The following is a 17068-nucleotide window of genomic DNA, read 5'->3' as shown; positions in this document are numbered from 1 at the left end:
TCTCAGAAGAGGATCAACGGGAGCGGCGGTAACGGTTTCCTCACACTTTCATCATCTCACAAAGTCCCTGACTCACGTGGGAGCAGATTAATGAAGTGTGAGAATGTGTGTTGTGTGCGCCTGCAGCTTCATTACAGTTAGTAATGACGCAGGAGCGTGAGAGATAGCGAGCGAGGGAGGGAGGGAACGACAATGACCTTCTCACTGAATGCAGCATTTTCATTTAAGGGTGTGAGTGTTTGTATAATTCTTCTTTTCCTCGTCACAGCGACAACCACAGTTAATTATCAGGTGCAAAGGAAAACGCTGACTCAGGGGAACTGGTTCTGCCATGTGTGAATACATGTCCACAGTGTGCGTGTGTTAGGTCAATATCCGAGTGTTGAACTTGCAGAATGTGTGAGTCCAGGGATACAACACTAGATCGTGACAGTGATAAATCTACTGAAGGCTCATTTATGCTCATTGTTAGATACAGAAATGTGAGTTGGTTTAGTCCACATCAGTGCACGTCCTCTGAAGACTAATCAAGCTGCCACAAGATTACACACACACGCCCCCTAAACACACCTGAACCATGAATTAGGAACTGGGAAATTAGTAAAAATGTCCCATCTCACAATCTTTAAAGAAAGGGAAAGTTCTTCCCTGGCCCATGTTCCTTGTTCTCGTTTCATTCCGTTCTTACCTGGCAGTCCACGTCATCGTCGCACACCCAGCTGGCCGGGATGCACGAGGAGTTCCCACACTGGAATTCGCTGGGGCCGCAGGAGGACGGCGCGCACTCCACCTCATCGGAGCCGTCGCCGCAGTCGTCCTCGCCGTTACACACAAAGTTCCGTGAGATGCAGCGGCCGCTGGCACACGTGAACTCGTTGGGAGCACAGGTGATGTTACCTGGAGGCAGATGGGGGGGGGGGAAGTTATATTTTATAAGTTTCCAGGACTTACTTAAACCTGTTATTTAACTTTTACTTATTTCCCCATGTGTGCACCTTGTTTGTAAATTCCTGCTTCCCTGAGTAAAGCGAACGATGAGACAACGTACGAGGCAAAGTGACAGGTCATCACATTTTGATTGACATAAGGCTGACTGGTGTGTGTGTGTGTGTGTGTGTGTGTGTGTGTGTGTGTGTGTGAGAGATCTGCTGCTGCAGCATTGTACGTATAATGATGCATAAATAAGAGTCTACAACTGACGCAGCTCACAATACTCATTATTTTAGGTGAAACCACTGATTCGCTCTGATATAAAAACGTTGTGCGTATATATATATATATATATATATATTTAATTCTCCCCTCGTTAAAATTTTCCCAGCATGCAACAGGCTGCTTCACTGTTTTCTGTCAGATTTAATTATCTTAGTTTGTGCAGGCAGCGCTCGACACTCTGCAGAAGATGTGGAACAGTGTTCAGGATAAACAGCTGCAGGACGAGCAGTAATTGATGCCCACATCCAGTGCATGAATAAGAGCAGCACGTCTCCTCTTCGAAAAAAAAAAAAGGATGATTGCATCTTTAAAAGCCAACGCAGTGTTGTGCGTTTGTGCAGAAAGTTGTGTGTCCTTGCACAGTGTGAATCAGACGCACAGCTGCAGAGTCCTGAATGATTTAGTCTGAATTTCCTCCTGTGAATGTGGAGCCACCAGCGGTAAGTTTAGTTGCTGCAACAATCCTGATTCTTTCCTTAAATTAAATGGCTTCTTCACAATATAAATAAATAAACCTGCTTCCTGCTTGTTTCAGGCAAATGTCCCAAAAAAAATGCAGCCGTCAGCGTCTCATAAACCACAAAGTTAATGGGAAGACGTTCCGAGTTCGATGGAAACAGTAAAGTGACGGTTGACATGGAAACGGAATTCACCAAACTGTGTCAATGGACACGAGTGTCTTTCATCAGCTTATTAAGTTGGGCGATTTATAATATAGTTAATTCATATAACACTCGTCTCATCAATGTTACAACAAATGGAGCCGAGATTAACAAAGAATTATGTAGATAAATAAAACGCGTCTTTGTAAATAAGAGCCAATGTCAATCATTTGTAAATGAAAGTTTTAATTGGCCTGTTTAAGCTCAACGTGGAGTGAAATCCTCAATGTGTGGATTCAGGCTCGGTCGCCCTTGGTTACGAGGTGAGAAATCACAATAACCAGCGATGGATCTCGGTGTGTGTGTGTTGTGTCTGTGTGTGTGTGTGTGTGTGTGTTGTGTTCACCCACCACAGTTGACCTCTTCCTCTCCGTTGTCACAGTCCTTCTCTCCGTCACATTTCCAGAAGACGGGGATACACTGGGTGGATCCGGCTCCGCAGCTGAACTCGTTCACGCGACACGTCCTCATGTCTGCATGGACAGAAAAACAGAAACACGCCGTCAACAGTGTTTCATTGTGTTTGTTTCTTTTCTTAATTAAAACATGAGCACAAATCACTTTGTGCTGCAGTATTCGCTTTGGGCAAACAAAATCAAAATGAAGGGGGATTAATTTTCATATTTAATGACGGAGAGAAATGCAAAGTTGTTGAGGAGACAATCTGTCCAAGAAGAAAAGTTCCTTTGCCTTCTTCCTTCAGTAGAAGCAGCATGTTGCTAATTAACATCTTACATACAGTAAATACACAAAGCTACAGGAACTTCATTTTGTGAATTCTGCTGTGAGAAAACAAATTTTGTTCCAAGTCAAGTTTGAAGCAGTTTGTGTTTTCGTGAGATGTAAACAATTTGGAAGATTCTAGACTAGAGAGGTGAACTAACTACAGTTATCAAGCAGCTGAGTTTGCAGCCACATCTAATTAACCAGTTTTAATCAGACATTCAAGACTCAAAAGTCTTGACTTCTCATGACCAGTGATTTATCCACATGACGTAGATAAATAAACAAGCTGTTGAAGAAGCAGAACGAGCCGCTGCAGGTTGACGCTCGTCAGCTGCAGTGGATCAACTCGCTGCCCTTTGTGCACCGAGGACTAAAATAACACGAGGACAGGGACACAGGACAAGCAGCTGTTATTGTTCTGGCAGATTAAAGGTTTTGTTGAGCTTCGAGTTCCCCGACACAAGAGGTTTTACTTTATATGAATATTAAATGGAGACATTAAAAGGTTTTTTTCAGTCTCTTCTTTCTTAGTGCGTTAGATTATTGTGACGGTAAAAGTTCTGCAAATTTAAAAAGTCTGGAGCAAAGGAAGCTGCAGAGAAAACATCTGAGTGGTCCAGTGCTTCAGGGGCATCGTGATGTCACATTTACATAATAAGCCCATAACTTCGTCTTCCCTTCACTTCAAATCTGTTACGAGGAGGCGAATAAAACATGAGGCAAATCTGCAGCGTGGCTTCGTGCATGTGTGATCGAGTCCTAAAGCTCAGGAACCAGTTGACCTATCAGAGCAGACTGGGCTTCATCAGGAGGTGCAGTAATGAGGGGGGGGGAAGGAGACGTTCAGCCGTAGATGGCGGTAATGCACCTCGACGTTGCCACTCGCCAGTTAACCCAACGAAGAAGAAGAAGCGTTTCAGACAGTGGATGAGAAAAGGAGCGACAGCAACAGTTTGAGGAAAGAGACCTGGACTCACAGGCCTGAAGATGTTGACACGGAAGATTTTCACCAGACTTGTGTAAACAGAATACGATATGAAACGCTGACGTTGTGTCTGTGTGATCAGAAACTGAAGCTCACTTCCTTAATTCAACACTGATGCAAGAACGCAGCACGAGTTCCAAACACACACAATCAGACACACACACACTTTAAGATGACATTCACTGCTGCCAGGTCACATGCAACAGCTGATCAAACAGTACAGAGATACAACAGCTGTAGTCGCTGGGTTTGACCTGCACGTACGCCACTGCAGCCAAGACTGGAACTTAACACGATATCTATCTACACACACACACCCTTTAACACAGTTGGACACACACGTGCAAGTGGAGACATGCACACGCAGGTTGTGCCATTTAATGTGCACGAGCACGGCCCAATGTCACAAAGTCAGCGAGGGCGAGATCAGGAGCCGCAGCAGGACTCTGACTCATTCAGTCTCAGCAGGCGTCTCCACTGAAGCAGAATTTTGAAGAGGTGGATTTAAAAAGTATGAAAAAGGGTCAAATTAATCGGAAACAAAAAGGAGCTGAAGGCCTTCGATGACTCAGCTGGTTCTCAGGTCTGCGTTCTGCCACAGAGTCAGAACTAAACCTGGAGAAGCAGGTTTTAAACTCTGCTGCAGCCCCGTTGATTTAACTCAGTGCTGAAGACTTTACGTCTACAGACAAACTACCAGTTCATTCTTCCAGTTTTGAGCCGATACCGACTGGGATGAACCAAAGCTCCATCCACCACGAGGAATATTAATGTACCATCAATCACTTCATCTTCCACTTAATGTTTTTTGCAGCATACGCACTTTACTTCCTCTTTGTTGCACTGCAGAAACTCTGGAGGTCCTCACAGCACCGAGCCTTGAACCTTGAATAACTCTGGTGTTTCAGCAGCTCCACAAATTACAGCGTTCTCTTATTTTGGCAGAGAACGCCGCAGGGCCCCATCCAAGCAGTACAGCGGGGACTCGCATTGTTTTTCTTACAGGCAACTGGTTTATTTCCGTGCCGCTCTCAGGTTTGTACGCTGCTGCGTCGACACACTGCAGAGAGGCTGCACTGCGAAAAGTCAAGAGAGGGAGTCTGACCCCCATCATCCACGTCTGTGCTGCTCCGACAAACATCACCTCGCAAAACACCCCCGAGATGGAGGTCTGGAAAACGATCAGACTTCACAATCAGTGACTCAGGAAGTGGTCGTATTATTTCACCAAACTAAAAGACCATCATATCTCAAGGAGCATGCATTATTTAGTACTTCCATTAACAGAGTAGTGTAAGTCAATCTGTCAGGTGAGAGTAAAGAGAAAGCACCAAAGGAAGAACTATTTTAATGACTCAAACAGGAGCTGATAAGAGTTGTCTTTATATTAAGATATAAAACAAACTGCGAGCCCTGCAGCAAACCTGATCTACACATCACTTTGTCGTCTTAACGCTGTGAGCAGACCCGAGATCCAGCGTTCAATTACAGAACCCTGTGATGAAACAGACCTTCTCCTTTCTTTTCCGGGTGAATCCAGAAAGCAAACATCAAACCAACAAGTGTTTGATCAAGCGTCTTCCTCCTCCCTCTGATGTTTATCTCTGAACCTGAGCAGATGCCAAAGTCCATTTGTCTTCGTGACGGCGGCGCAGACGAGAGGCTCCTCGTTAAAAACACCGACTTCAGGATTTAAACACTTCCCATCACAGCTGGTTTCTCAGATTCCACCCGAGTGAGACCTCACGTCACACCGACACTCAGCAGCTCTTTACTTCCATTTAAACAACTTATTTATTTGACAGGGCTGATCGCTTGGGACTCTTCCCCCCCCCCCCCCCCACCACCTCACTGAGTTTCTGCAGCAGACTGAGATTCTGTTAAAGACTCAACACACAAATCGTAGAAGAATCCAACTGCATCTCGTTCTGGATCAAACTGAACCATAGTTCGGTTTGTACGATGTTTATTGGGAACGTTTTAAAGTAGTCGACCATCTTTATTTCATATTTACGATCTCTGGTCAGAAAAGAGGAGAGCACTCGTTACAAAGTGTTTTCAAAAACACCAAGCGGTCGACTCAAAGTACGGACTCTGATTTTACGAGCTTGTTAAGTTCAACCCTCCCAACAGGGACTCTCTGAAAAATTAATTCAGACGCAGGTTCCTGCAGAGGTTTCCTCGTTCCTGGGGAAAGTTCCTGTTGTGGAAAACAGTTTTATAAGCTGCTTAAAGCTCAGAGAAGCCTTTTTTTGGCTAATCCTCCACAAACAATACAAGCAAATAAAAAAAAACCTGAAGGGATTCCTGACACTGTGCATTTAACATGCTGCCGACAAGTATAAAGACTCATTGTGTCTGTGGAAACAAACACAAACAGCCTCAGATCGTTCACTTACCGTCATGTTTACAGTGACGGGCACGTGAGGAGGTTGAATAAACTGTTTTTAGGTCAGCCGGCTGTTTGTCAGCCTCCTGCAGTAATTAGGGCTGCTCACGCCGTCTGACCTCCTGGGGGACACGTGCACGAGCCCCGGGTTCATACTTTCTGTTCATTATGTTCCACCTTGTTCATGATCTGCATTCATTCTGCCTGGTCGCTCCGCACCCCTCTGAATTCAGCTATTTGTTCAAAGTAACTTATAAATAATAGAAGTGGCTGCCCTGTGTGTTCTCGTGTGGCAGGAATAATAATCCATCACGCAGCATGGACATGTTTACAGAACATCGCCTCAACAAAACCAGGTTTCAAAGCTTTTCAATATATTAAGCACACAATGTTTAGAGATGAATTACCTAATGTTTGAAGAGTTAGTGATAAAAATAAGAACATCAGTATCGAGAGGAGATTAAATATCTGAAGTTTGAGTCTTGAACCTTCCATCGACACATTCCCAGAACAAAATCTGACATGACATCTTTGAATTGAGTTCGTCAGAGAAGGAAACCCATGTACTCACGGCAGATTTCTAGACTCTCGTCCGACCCGTCCTCGCAGTCCGGCTCCCCGTCGCAGTGCCACCTCTTCGGGACACACTGGCCGTTCTGACACACAAAGTCCACCTCTGCACACGTCTTCTTAACTGGAGAGGGAGAGAGAAGAGATTCATCTCAGAAGAGAGTCTCACACGGACTTCATATTCTTTCATGAGACGCAAGAGAAACAAGGGAAGAGGAGAAAGAACAAAGTTATTCTCACACGTCTCATAAATATGATATTACACGACACCTTCCGCAGATTCTTCCTGTCGCAGGTGAAAAGGTTGTGAGTTTTAAATTTGACAAAGCACAAACTTTGCATTGAGAAAGATTTCAAAGTGAACCTCTGGAGATTTAACTGCTGCATTCATTCATTTTTTTAACTTGGAGGAAGACGGCAAGAACAAAAACACCGAGAGACAGTGAAATCACAAGTGAAGGGAAACTGAGTTAAAAACGATACGACACAGCAGATGAACATTATTTAAGAATAACTGACGACCAGTGGACATTTCTAGGGAGGAATTGATAATAAGATGCAACTGCAATGTAAATTCATCTAATATCTACATTAATACAGTCAGATAAAATGACAGGTGTACATTGTTCAAGTAAGAATACAAATACTCGAGAAACAAGCGACTCCAGTTTGAGTGACAGCAGCGAATAGTCACATCGGGTCTCACATCAACCTTTTGTACGAATTAATTTTGGACGCTCGTGATTCACACACATCACGTCTCAGTTCTGTCGTGGCTGAGAGTTAAAACGTCTTTGACCTTCCAGCGGCTGAAGAACAGACGAACACGCAGAGAAAGAGGATGAAGGAGAAGAAGTGATGGACAGATGGTCACAAGACGTCTGTGGACATGACAAGTCGTCCACGCTGAAGCGGGGCGAGCACTGCTGCTAGGCAACGGCATAAAGACAGAGGGAAAGGATGAGGTCATCGGGAATATCAACAATTTCCTGACATATTACAGAATTTCTAGTTAGTTACTAGTTCCATCTATTGCTGTTAGGCTTTTATTTTGAAACATCGGCAGGAAGTGTTGAGTTTCACTGGCTGCAGGGACGTCTGTGAAAATAAACATTAAACGGGTTTTACCACGTGAAGCATGAGAGCATTTAATCTGCTCTGCAAAGACAAACCCTGCAGGAAGTTTCCAGTAAATTTATGTCCGAAGGGTTTTTTCTGGTTATCAGGATTTTGTATTTTTCATAAATTCGCCCACACTACGATCAGCTGTTCTTCTTTTCCTCCACCTCCCTCCCTCCCTCACGCTGTTCCATCCTCCCTCCCAGTATCATATGACCCAGATAAATGAGCGACAAGAAAATGGAGAGAGCAGGTCTGTGATACACAGCGACGCACACTTCTGTCGTATCCATATTTAGCTCTGCTCCATCTTCCCCCGTCACCAGGTCATCATGTACCGAGGGATTCTGGGAAGGTTTATTGGACGGGGCAAGCGAACATCACATGACGTCTGTCACGTAACAGCCATGTGAGCGAAGGTGGAAAAACCAGGTTTCCCCCGTGAGGTGACCCCTCCACATACATCTGACTCTTCGTCCAACTTTATTTACATATTGTTCGCTGCGGCAGGAAAACGGCAACAGCAGCTCAACTTGACCCGAGATGAATCGACCTCCAGTCGCCCACTCGCCATCACAGGCTGCATTCACTTTGAATACAGAGCATTTCCAGCCCACATCCTGAACACGAGCAGAGGAAACAGAATCCTCCTCTGGATCGTCAAGAGAAACGGCTTTTTAAAAAAAATAATATTTTACCAAGTGAGACGAAAAGACCAAAACCAATAGTGTGACTTCAAGATGAGATCTTAATAATTAGCTTACTTTCTAATTCAAGTTCTCTACATTTGTTTTTGTATTTAGTTATGGTTAAACTTTAAAATATCGAACCTCCGTTGAATTTCTTTGTCATTAGAGCTCGACAACAACATCTGAAGAGTCATTGACCATCTTAAATAAGTCTAAGCATATTTGGTATCAGCATCAGACCCACAGCTCCTCCCTCATTGGACACAGACGGGTCCAAACCGCTGTGGTTGGGCCACAAGCGAACAGCTGTTAGTGGTTTTCCATAAGAACAGTCGGTCCTCTGTACGGACACTGGTGTTGTCGGCAGCTCTCTGCGCTCGGTGTGTGTCTCCAGTGTTGGTTCTCTCACCACAGGAGCTCTCGTCGCTGCCGTCGGCGCAGTCCTCGTCTCCGTCGCACTGCCAGATGGACGGGATGCAGCGGCCGTTTCCACACTGGAACTGGCTGGCCTCACATTCTGTCTTCGTACCTACGCAGGAAGAAGAAGAAGGAGAAAAAAACCCCAGAAACAATTAAGTGTCAATTGTCCCAAATGTTTTCATAATCATCGTTTACTGTCTGTTTGGATGTAATTAGCCGGGCTCCCCACGGAGCAGTAATCTCAGTAATACAGTTAGAAAAGGTTTAAACAGAACAGAGCAGCCGCCGCTGAGCCTCTGTGCATCGGCTCCACATCAATTTGATTTCTTCTTCCTAAAACAACCCGATTCACATTTTCTATACAACTCAATTAACACAGCGGAGATAAGACGTCCTTGAATTATACAGTGTTTTACACTTAGAGACACACACACACATACACCTGATCAATATTTTAGCGGAGACGTAAACGTCAGTGACCTGAAAGCGTCTCCAGGGCAACATCTGTTAAACAGTTGAGATCAGACGAACCGAAGCTGAACAGAGAGGGAAATAATCCGTAGAGAGACAATGAACTAAATCAAGTGATCAATCTGTAAATTACTTTAAAAACAAATGTCCACAGTTTGCCGCTTTCAACCTTTTTAAAAAGAAGGATTTTCTGCCTTAGATTTATTAAAATGTGTTTGGATAAATCCTCCTTCTGGGCTTTTAGATGTTGATTTCACACAAGCATTAATATAAGTCTCCTTCTAATCTGACCCGACACAATTTGTTAATCCATCCAGTAGTTTTGACTTAATCCGGCCAACTAACAGACAAATGAACAAACGCAGATGAAAACTTAGTGGAGTAAAAATATTCTGGAGATTAACTACGATCTAAATAAAGGATTGACCCCGATTTGTAATTGAAGGCAGTGAAACCACAGTGAGTTCGTTTCCCCTTCGACACAGTAAAAAAGCAGGATTTCCACGCTGTCCTACAAACGGTTTGTTGCGGTGCAGTGTGCACGATGTACAGTCTGTCGAGATAGTGACGACTCCGGGGCTTTAAATAACCGTCTGCCCTTGACGCTGGCTGTGGTCTGGACTGTGGGTCTGTTGGTAAATGGAGCAGAGAGATATGACGGAAGCTGAGGAGAGTGATGCCACTGAGGGGTCAAATATCTGTCACTAAAGGTTCCCTGTTGAAGGTGTTCGCTAAAATAGGAGATAGAATAACTGGGGCAAACTTTGGGGGCATTTACAAAACCTGGAACTTTTTTGTCCCAGAACAAAAAGTTTGCTGCAGACAGTGTTTCTAAGATTAAGCTGGTAAAAATACCAACAAGCAGTTTTACTCCATCAAGAGACCTTGGCTTCACTTTGGGGATCAAACATCTTTATTTAAAAGGCCATGGTGGAAAAACACGACCGCTCACGTCAACAGGAAATTCAGAATCACCGGTTCAGGACTCACATTCACACCGCGGGGCTGCAAATTAATGTTGGTTTTAATTAGAGAATAATAAAAAAAACTGAGTTGAAGCCGAGGACGTCGTCTTCCAACTGCAACGTCGAGCTTCCTGTTCAGTTTTTAACGTGGAAAATAAAGAGCCCGACTTGTTTGGATGTTTGGAGTCCGACGCTGTAATCAGATAAAAAATAAACATCTTAAACAAAGTTGAATTTCACTTTTTAACCACGGCTCCAACTTACTACGCCCTCAAGTGTCCCAACACGACTTTATCCACAAACATGAGTCATCATCATGAGACATGACAAAAAGATTTTCAGTCCTGACTCATCACAACAACGACTGCTGACGTTCAGTGAAGAGCTCGGAGGGGGGGGGGAATCAAGAGCCTCAGGCTGAGCTGATGCAATACGCAGTAAAGTAACGTAATGTAAAAGAAGCATCAAGATAATTAAGACATAATCAAACATATTTGGGAGCTAGAACAAAACATTTAAACGTATTTAAGCCTGAAGTTTAAACATTTTAGACTTAAACTTAGAAATACCTAAATGTATTATGATTTTGTACTTCAGACTTGCTGCCGGAACCAAGAACACAAGTTGCAGGGAATGATGATATTCCAGTGTTTTCTCTGGGGGGGGGGGGGGGGGGGGGGGGGGACTATTGACAATCAGACTATTGTTCCAGTGTCTCTACAGAAACCCATCGACTTCCTGTCTGGAAAAGTGCACGCTCGGCACTTTGATCCAATCAGCACAATAAGGGACTTCTGTAGAAAACCCAAAGTATCAGACCTGCTCACATTTAAAATCTCCACGTTGTTCACAGCCACAGAATAATCACAGAGAGACAACGTTTGTTTGCCAATATAAAAACTTACTTTACAGAATAAAACACTGCAAAAAATGAAGAGATTTTAGAATTTGCAGATTTCCTCACCAACTGTGATCCACTGCTCCGTCCAGCACTTCAGTTCCTGTTACGCAGAGTTTTAAAATCAACAACCGCCAAGCAGCAAATTCGTCGTCACTTATTTATAATGGTAATAAAACATTATCCTGAGAGTCTCATCCCAGTTTTGACTTAGTCCATCTAATAATTCACAGAGTCTCTGTGCGTACGTGACTCGCATATCGAGAACTACTCATCTCCTCGGCTTCGCAATGAAGAAAATAAACTAATGTAAACAAATGCACATCTTAGCTGCAAAGTTGATTCTGTGTAACAAAAGGTTTTCATGTGAAAGACTAATATTACTTGATATCAGGCTGTACAACATATCTTTGTTTGTTCAAAATAATCCCCAAATATCTGTTAAAAACTCAGACCGAGCATAAAAACGTGTCCATCAAAGTCTAGATCACCTGAAGAAGCCTCTTGTCGTGATGCAGCGATTATCTGAAAGCTTCAGCTTCGTTTCACATGATCACTCAGGCAGCCCCCCCCCCTCCCCACAGGACCCGTGGGTTTGAAACCACAGACTCAACAGGCGTGGAGCAGAAATGAACCATCTCCCCCGCACAGCGCTCCATCATTGTGCGCTGTATAAACGCTGTCACACTGGAGGTCATGGTAATGCAATTTTCCCCAGTAACAGAAATGGTTGCAGAGTACTCCTCCTCCTCCTCCTCCTCCTCCTCCTCCTGCTGCTGTCCACCACCCCGCCCACTTCAAGAACCTAGCGCACCCCCCCCTCCTCGTATAGCAGAGGATCTGGGTCTTGCACATATCACAGTAACCATGGAGGGAAAAAAGAAAAACATCCATTTTAATCAGGCCAGTGTTAACGCTGCCGCTCTCGCTGGTATCTAACACGCGTGACGTCTTGTTCAAATAGACTTGTGTGTGTGTGCTACCCACTGTGTGTGTGTGTGTGTGTGTGTGTGTGTGTGTGTGTGTGTGTGCACTACCCACTGTGTGTGTGTGTGTGTGTGTGTGTGTGTGTGTGTGTGTGTGTGTGTGTGTGTGTGTGTGTGTGTGTGTGTGTGTGTGTGTGTGTGTGTGCACTACCCACTGTGTGTGTGTGTGTGTGTGTGTGTGTGTGTGTGTGTGTGTGTGTGTGTGTGTGTACTAGTTTTGATTCAGTGTTTCCCCCCCCAAAAGGCCATTTTCCACGGTAGGTGGGAATTCAAGAGACGGGGATCTGAGACAAAAGCAGCCACAGCTCCCTGCTTCTCCCAGTTTTATATTCTGGGTAGAACACAAACACTGCCGACATGATTAGTAACTGCATTAATAAAAATCAAGGTTTTTTTGCTTCGTGCAGCTGAGGCCAGAGAGAAACCGCCACAAGAAGCAAACTCCGTCAGATCCTTCAGACCGAGCTCCTCCACCAGCACATGAAGTGGACTTGACATGGATTTTCTTTGGGGTCGATGTCACTACCGATATTAGGGAGTAATATGTCTGATAAAGATATATTAAACGATATGATTCAGGTTTTGTTGCTGCAATTGAATTACAGAGCTTTTATTTTGAAAAGTTGTGAACTTGGGTCTGAAGATTGTGTCGCTCGCTCAACTCACTTCTGAAATAGTCGACGTGCAAAGTATGAAGAGGTTCAACAGCAACTTCAGGTTTCTGTGGACTTTACTTTTCACTGCTGCAGTTCAGTTCCAGAAGTAAAACTGTTTGAATTCATTGTCTGAATAGAGATTTCAATAATCAGCCACAATGTTTTAACCATCCAGGGTAGACTCACCACGAGTCAGTGAAACAATGTTGGATCTTCCTGTAAAAGTCTGAATGAGGTCAACCGAGTTCAGGAAAATAGGTGTTTTATTCCTAATGTCGAGGAGAAGAACTAATAACGACGTCTGATTGGTGGAGCTCGCGGTTACTATGGAAATGTTAACCACAAATATGAAAAATTACTACAGTGGTTCTCTCTTCCTAACATGCTGCGTTTCTTAGAGACAAGAAACGAGTCAAAAAGGGTGAAAATCACAACAAAGAGGTCAAATTCGAGAAGCGCTGGAAGTTGCTGTACTGTTACAATAATTATCTACAGTCTCGTATCTTTGCCTTTTCTGCTCCGAATCAAGGCCAAACAAATCAGCTCATTCCCAACAGGCAGGTTTAGCACAAACACTGAACTAGTCGAGATAAAAACACAACGTTTGCTGCTTCCAATTTCTCAAATGTGCAGAATTAAATCTCAGACGGACCCACGTTGACTTTACTCTTAATTAGAGGCTCCTCAGTAGCTGCCCCCCCCCCCCCGGAGCTGTCCCCAACTCAGAGACTGATCCACAGTCAGGTCCCTGAACTCACCTCTTCAACTGCTCTCAGTGTACGACAATGTTTCTAAAAGAGATTTCGAGTCTCTTGAAAAGTGCCATACAAACTAAATTGTGTCGCACTTTGATAGCAATATTGTTATTATTAAACATAAATTGCCAGTTGCTCATTTAGTTTGTTAAAGTCAGATTAAGATCGTGTGAGAGTCCCAAGAAACACAGAAGAGGAAAATTTAAAATACAACCAACATTTAAAATAAACACAGTTTAAATCAAATACTGTGATCATGGAACTTAACAGTGAGGCTGGATTGTGATTACTCAGATAAACAACATGCCTACTCACGTATACTACGATATACATATACTGGAAGTACTTAAAATCATTTCAACTGTCAGTGTCTCAGTCAGACGTGTTCTTACTCCTCAAATCACTGAGAGACGAATAGTGATATGTGAACATGGGATGTTTCCCTGATTGAACTCTTCTGTCACTCGTTAGAAAGTAGGTTAGATCCTCTGCTCCTCATCAGGCCTCCATTGAGATCACCTGTGTCCTCCCTCCGATCACAGTCCACTGTCCTCCCCCCCCGGCTGTCCTCCCCCCCTGTCCTCCCTTCTCCCCCACTCCAAGAATGAATAAATAAATAAATAAATAAATAAATGCCCGTCCTCACTGGGGGTGGAGGAGATGGAGGAGAATCCCACAGAGGAGGAGAACAACATGTATGTGAATGCACCATCAGGACACATCCGGAGAGGACGAGGACAGAACCGGGGCTTTATGTCTAAAGAGGGAATTAAATGAGCGATGATTGGACAAGAAAGAGCCGCGACAAGGACTTGATGTACGGGGGGGGGGAGCAGCACCGACCCACCGGGGCCTCTCCACCACCACCAGCCCCCACATTTCATCCCATTTAAGACAAAACACTCCGAATAACCCCCCGTGATTCTACACGCCGCGTTGAAAACACACATGCAGCGGTGAACGCCTGGTGTCGGTCCCCACAAAGGCGGCGAGTCGGCCGCTGTGCTCGGAGGCGCACGAGCCCAGAGGCGGTCGCTCCTTCAAGGAGCAGCCGAGACAGGTGCACGCAGCTCGGCCACGTTAGCCGACCTGGCCCCGGTGTGGAGGAGACTCACCGTGCACGGTGCCGGTGCTGTGGAGACACAGGAGCAGCAGCAGGAGGATCCCCGGGGTGGACGGGGCCACGTCTCCTCCCGGTGTGGACCGGACCATGTCTCCTCCCGGTGGGTCGGTCGCTTGTAGCTGAGCTCGCGGGTCGCGTCCTGTCGGTTCCTGCCTCTCGCGCTCGGCCTGCTCGCGCTTTCAATCAGCCGGTTCACGCGCAAACCACACGACACGCACATATATAGAGATATGCACGCGCACGCACCCACACCCACACACACACACACGGTCCAGAGGCGCTCGTGCGGACCGGACCGAGCAGCACGCGCCTCCCTTTGATGTCCCTCTACCACCACGCGCCGCGGCTCGGCCTCCGGTAAAAGAGAGAGAGAGGGAAGGAGAGAGAGATAGGGAAGAGAGAGAGAGGGAAGAGAGAGAGAGGGAAGGAGAGAGAGATAGGGAAGAGAGAGAGAGGGAAGAGAGAGAGAGAGGGAGAGAGAGAGAGAGGGAAGAGAGAGAGAGAGAGGGAAGAGAGAGAGAGAGAGAGAGAGAGAGAGAGGGAAGAGAGAGAGAGAGAGAGGGAGACATAGAGAGAGAGAGAGAGAGAGAGGGAAGGAGAGAGAGAGACATAGAGAGAGAGAGGGAAGAGAGAGAGAGAGAGGGAAGGAGAGAGAGAGAGACATAGAGAGAGAGAGAGAGAGAGGGAAGGAGAGAGAGAGAGAGAGACATAGAGAGAGAGAGGGAAGAGAGAGAGAGAGAGGGAAGGAGAGAGAGAGAGGGAAGAGAGAGAGAGGGAAGAGAGAGAGAGAGGGAGAGAGAGAGAGAGGGAAGAGAGAGAGAGAGAGGGAAGGAGAGAGAGAGAGGGAGAGAGAGAGAGAGGGAAGAGAGAGAGAGAGAGAGAGAGAGAGAGAGGGAAGAGAGAGAGAGAGACATAGAGAGAGAGAGAGAGAGAGAGGGAAGAGAGAGAGAGAGGGATGATAGAGAGAGAGAGAGGGAAGAGAGAGAGAGGGAAGAGAGAGAGAGAGACATAGAGAGAGAGAGAGAGAGGGAAGGAGAGAGAGAGAGACATAGAGAGAGAGAGAGAGAGAGGGAAGGAGAGAGAGAGAGAGAGACATAGAGAGAGAGAGAGAAGAGAGAGAGAGAGAGAGAGAGGGGGGGAGAGAGAATCAATATTCAATAACGACTCATATGATTAATATCGTATATTTTATTAATTAATTTAAAGCAGAAATCCTGAGTTCTATATAATGATACTGTAGATATACATCCTGAGTATTTAACTGTCTTTATATCAACACATTTAACATAGAGATTATTATTATTATTATATACAAACTATAGATTTATTATCAAACAATCTTTGTTGTTTGAAACAAAGAAGGCTATCGATCTATAGATTATAGATATAGAGATATAGATTATTTACAGATTGTTCACATTTCTGATAACTGAACCGTTAACCTACTTTATTTTATTATCTATATTGATGTTTTCAATATATTCTATATATCAAGACATGAAAAATAAGTATTTAATTCAAAGTATTATTATTTTTTAATTTACACGGAGTAATCTATAGATAAGTATTTCTGGGTTGTAATATAATTACCCCCCTTGTGGCCACAAGTGGAAATTACAGGAACAATAGTGGATTAAATTTGCATACATTTCCCAAGATTCTCTGATTCTTGTTGATTGAGCAAGTGAAACTGGACCTGAGCAAAAATACAATACAATATATATATATATAAATACACATAAATCATAAAATACACATAATCACATCAAAATACATAATTATCACACATTAACATTAATTTATGGATTAAAAGCAGTAATATTCATCATTTGTTTCATCAAGTCTTTTAAACCTGTGTTTTGAAAGGTGCAGTATGAATAAAGTTCATGATGACTTCTTTCTTCTCAAAGACAGATCCTGTAACCGACCTCCGCTCTTCACCCTCCGTGTGTCACAGGTTATTCCTCCCGGCTCTGATCCTCTCGCCGGTGGACGATCCAGACGGCTGCGAGCTGCCAGCTTTTATCGGCTCCCGCAGTTTTTATCAGAGGATTGAACCTCATCTTCACTGATGGCTGATGGCTGCTGATTCACCCCAAGGCTTCTGTCCCAGATTTTAGCATTTCCTCAAAACACACATACACTGAAACCACTGAGCAGCTCTGTACTGTAGAAATGTCCGTGTAACCCACACAGATCTTTTTTTTATTGGAATACGAAAATGGAAAATCCTCCTTTTCAGGCTCACGAGCAGGATCCTGAGAATCCAAATTCATCCTTTTCTCTAATTTACCCGTCTTTGCCTGTGAGGGAAAATAAAGCTTTGAAAAAACAACAAGCAGAATTTAGATTCCTCCATGTTGGCGAGAGTATCTAACATATTCATCCTATTCTTATGAACACGATGTCTGAAGAACACCTGCAGGAAATGTCTTAGAG

General features: G+C 44.4%; 1 protein-coding gene across 4 annotated transcripts in view; it reads right to left on the bottom strand.

Annotated features, from left to right (window-relative positions):
* vldlr (very low density lipoprotein receptor) overlaps positions 1–14995 on the bottom strand; it is a 28464-nt gene extending 13469 nt beyond the window's left edge. For 2 of the 4 annotated variants that reach the window (XM_034602567.1, XM_034602570.1), the window contains exons 1-5: positions 14622–14995; positions 8765–8884; positions 6549–6671; positions 2228–2350; positions 689–897 (exon numbers count right to left, since the gene is read on the bottom strand). In XM_034602567.1, coding sequence (XP_034458458.1) covers positions 689–897; positions 2228–2350; positions 6549–6671; positions 8765–8884; positions 14622–14718 — 672 coding nt within the window. In that variant the 5' untranslated portion in view covers positions 14719–14995. The remainder of the gene's footprint in view (positions 1–688; positions 898–2227; positions 2351–6548; positions 6672–8764; positions 8885–14621) is intronic. The other 2 variants (XM_034602569.1, XM_034602568.1) reach the window with 1 other exon arrangement.
* Between the last annotated feature and the right edge of the window lie 2073 nt (positions 14996–17068).

Source organism: Hippoglossus hippoglossus, chromosome 12 (assembly GCF_009819705.1).
Source record: "Hippoglossus hippoglossus isolate fHipHip1 chromosome 12, fHipHip1.pri, whole genome shotgun sequence".
Lineage (NCBI taxonomy): Eukaryota > Metazoa > Chordata > Actinopteri > Pleuronectiformes > Pleuronectidae > Hippoglossus > Hippoglossus hippoglossus.
This window is presented reverse-complemented; position numbering and strand designations above follow the sequence as displayed.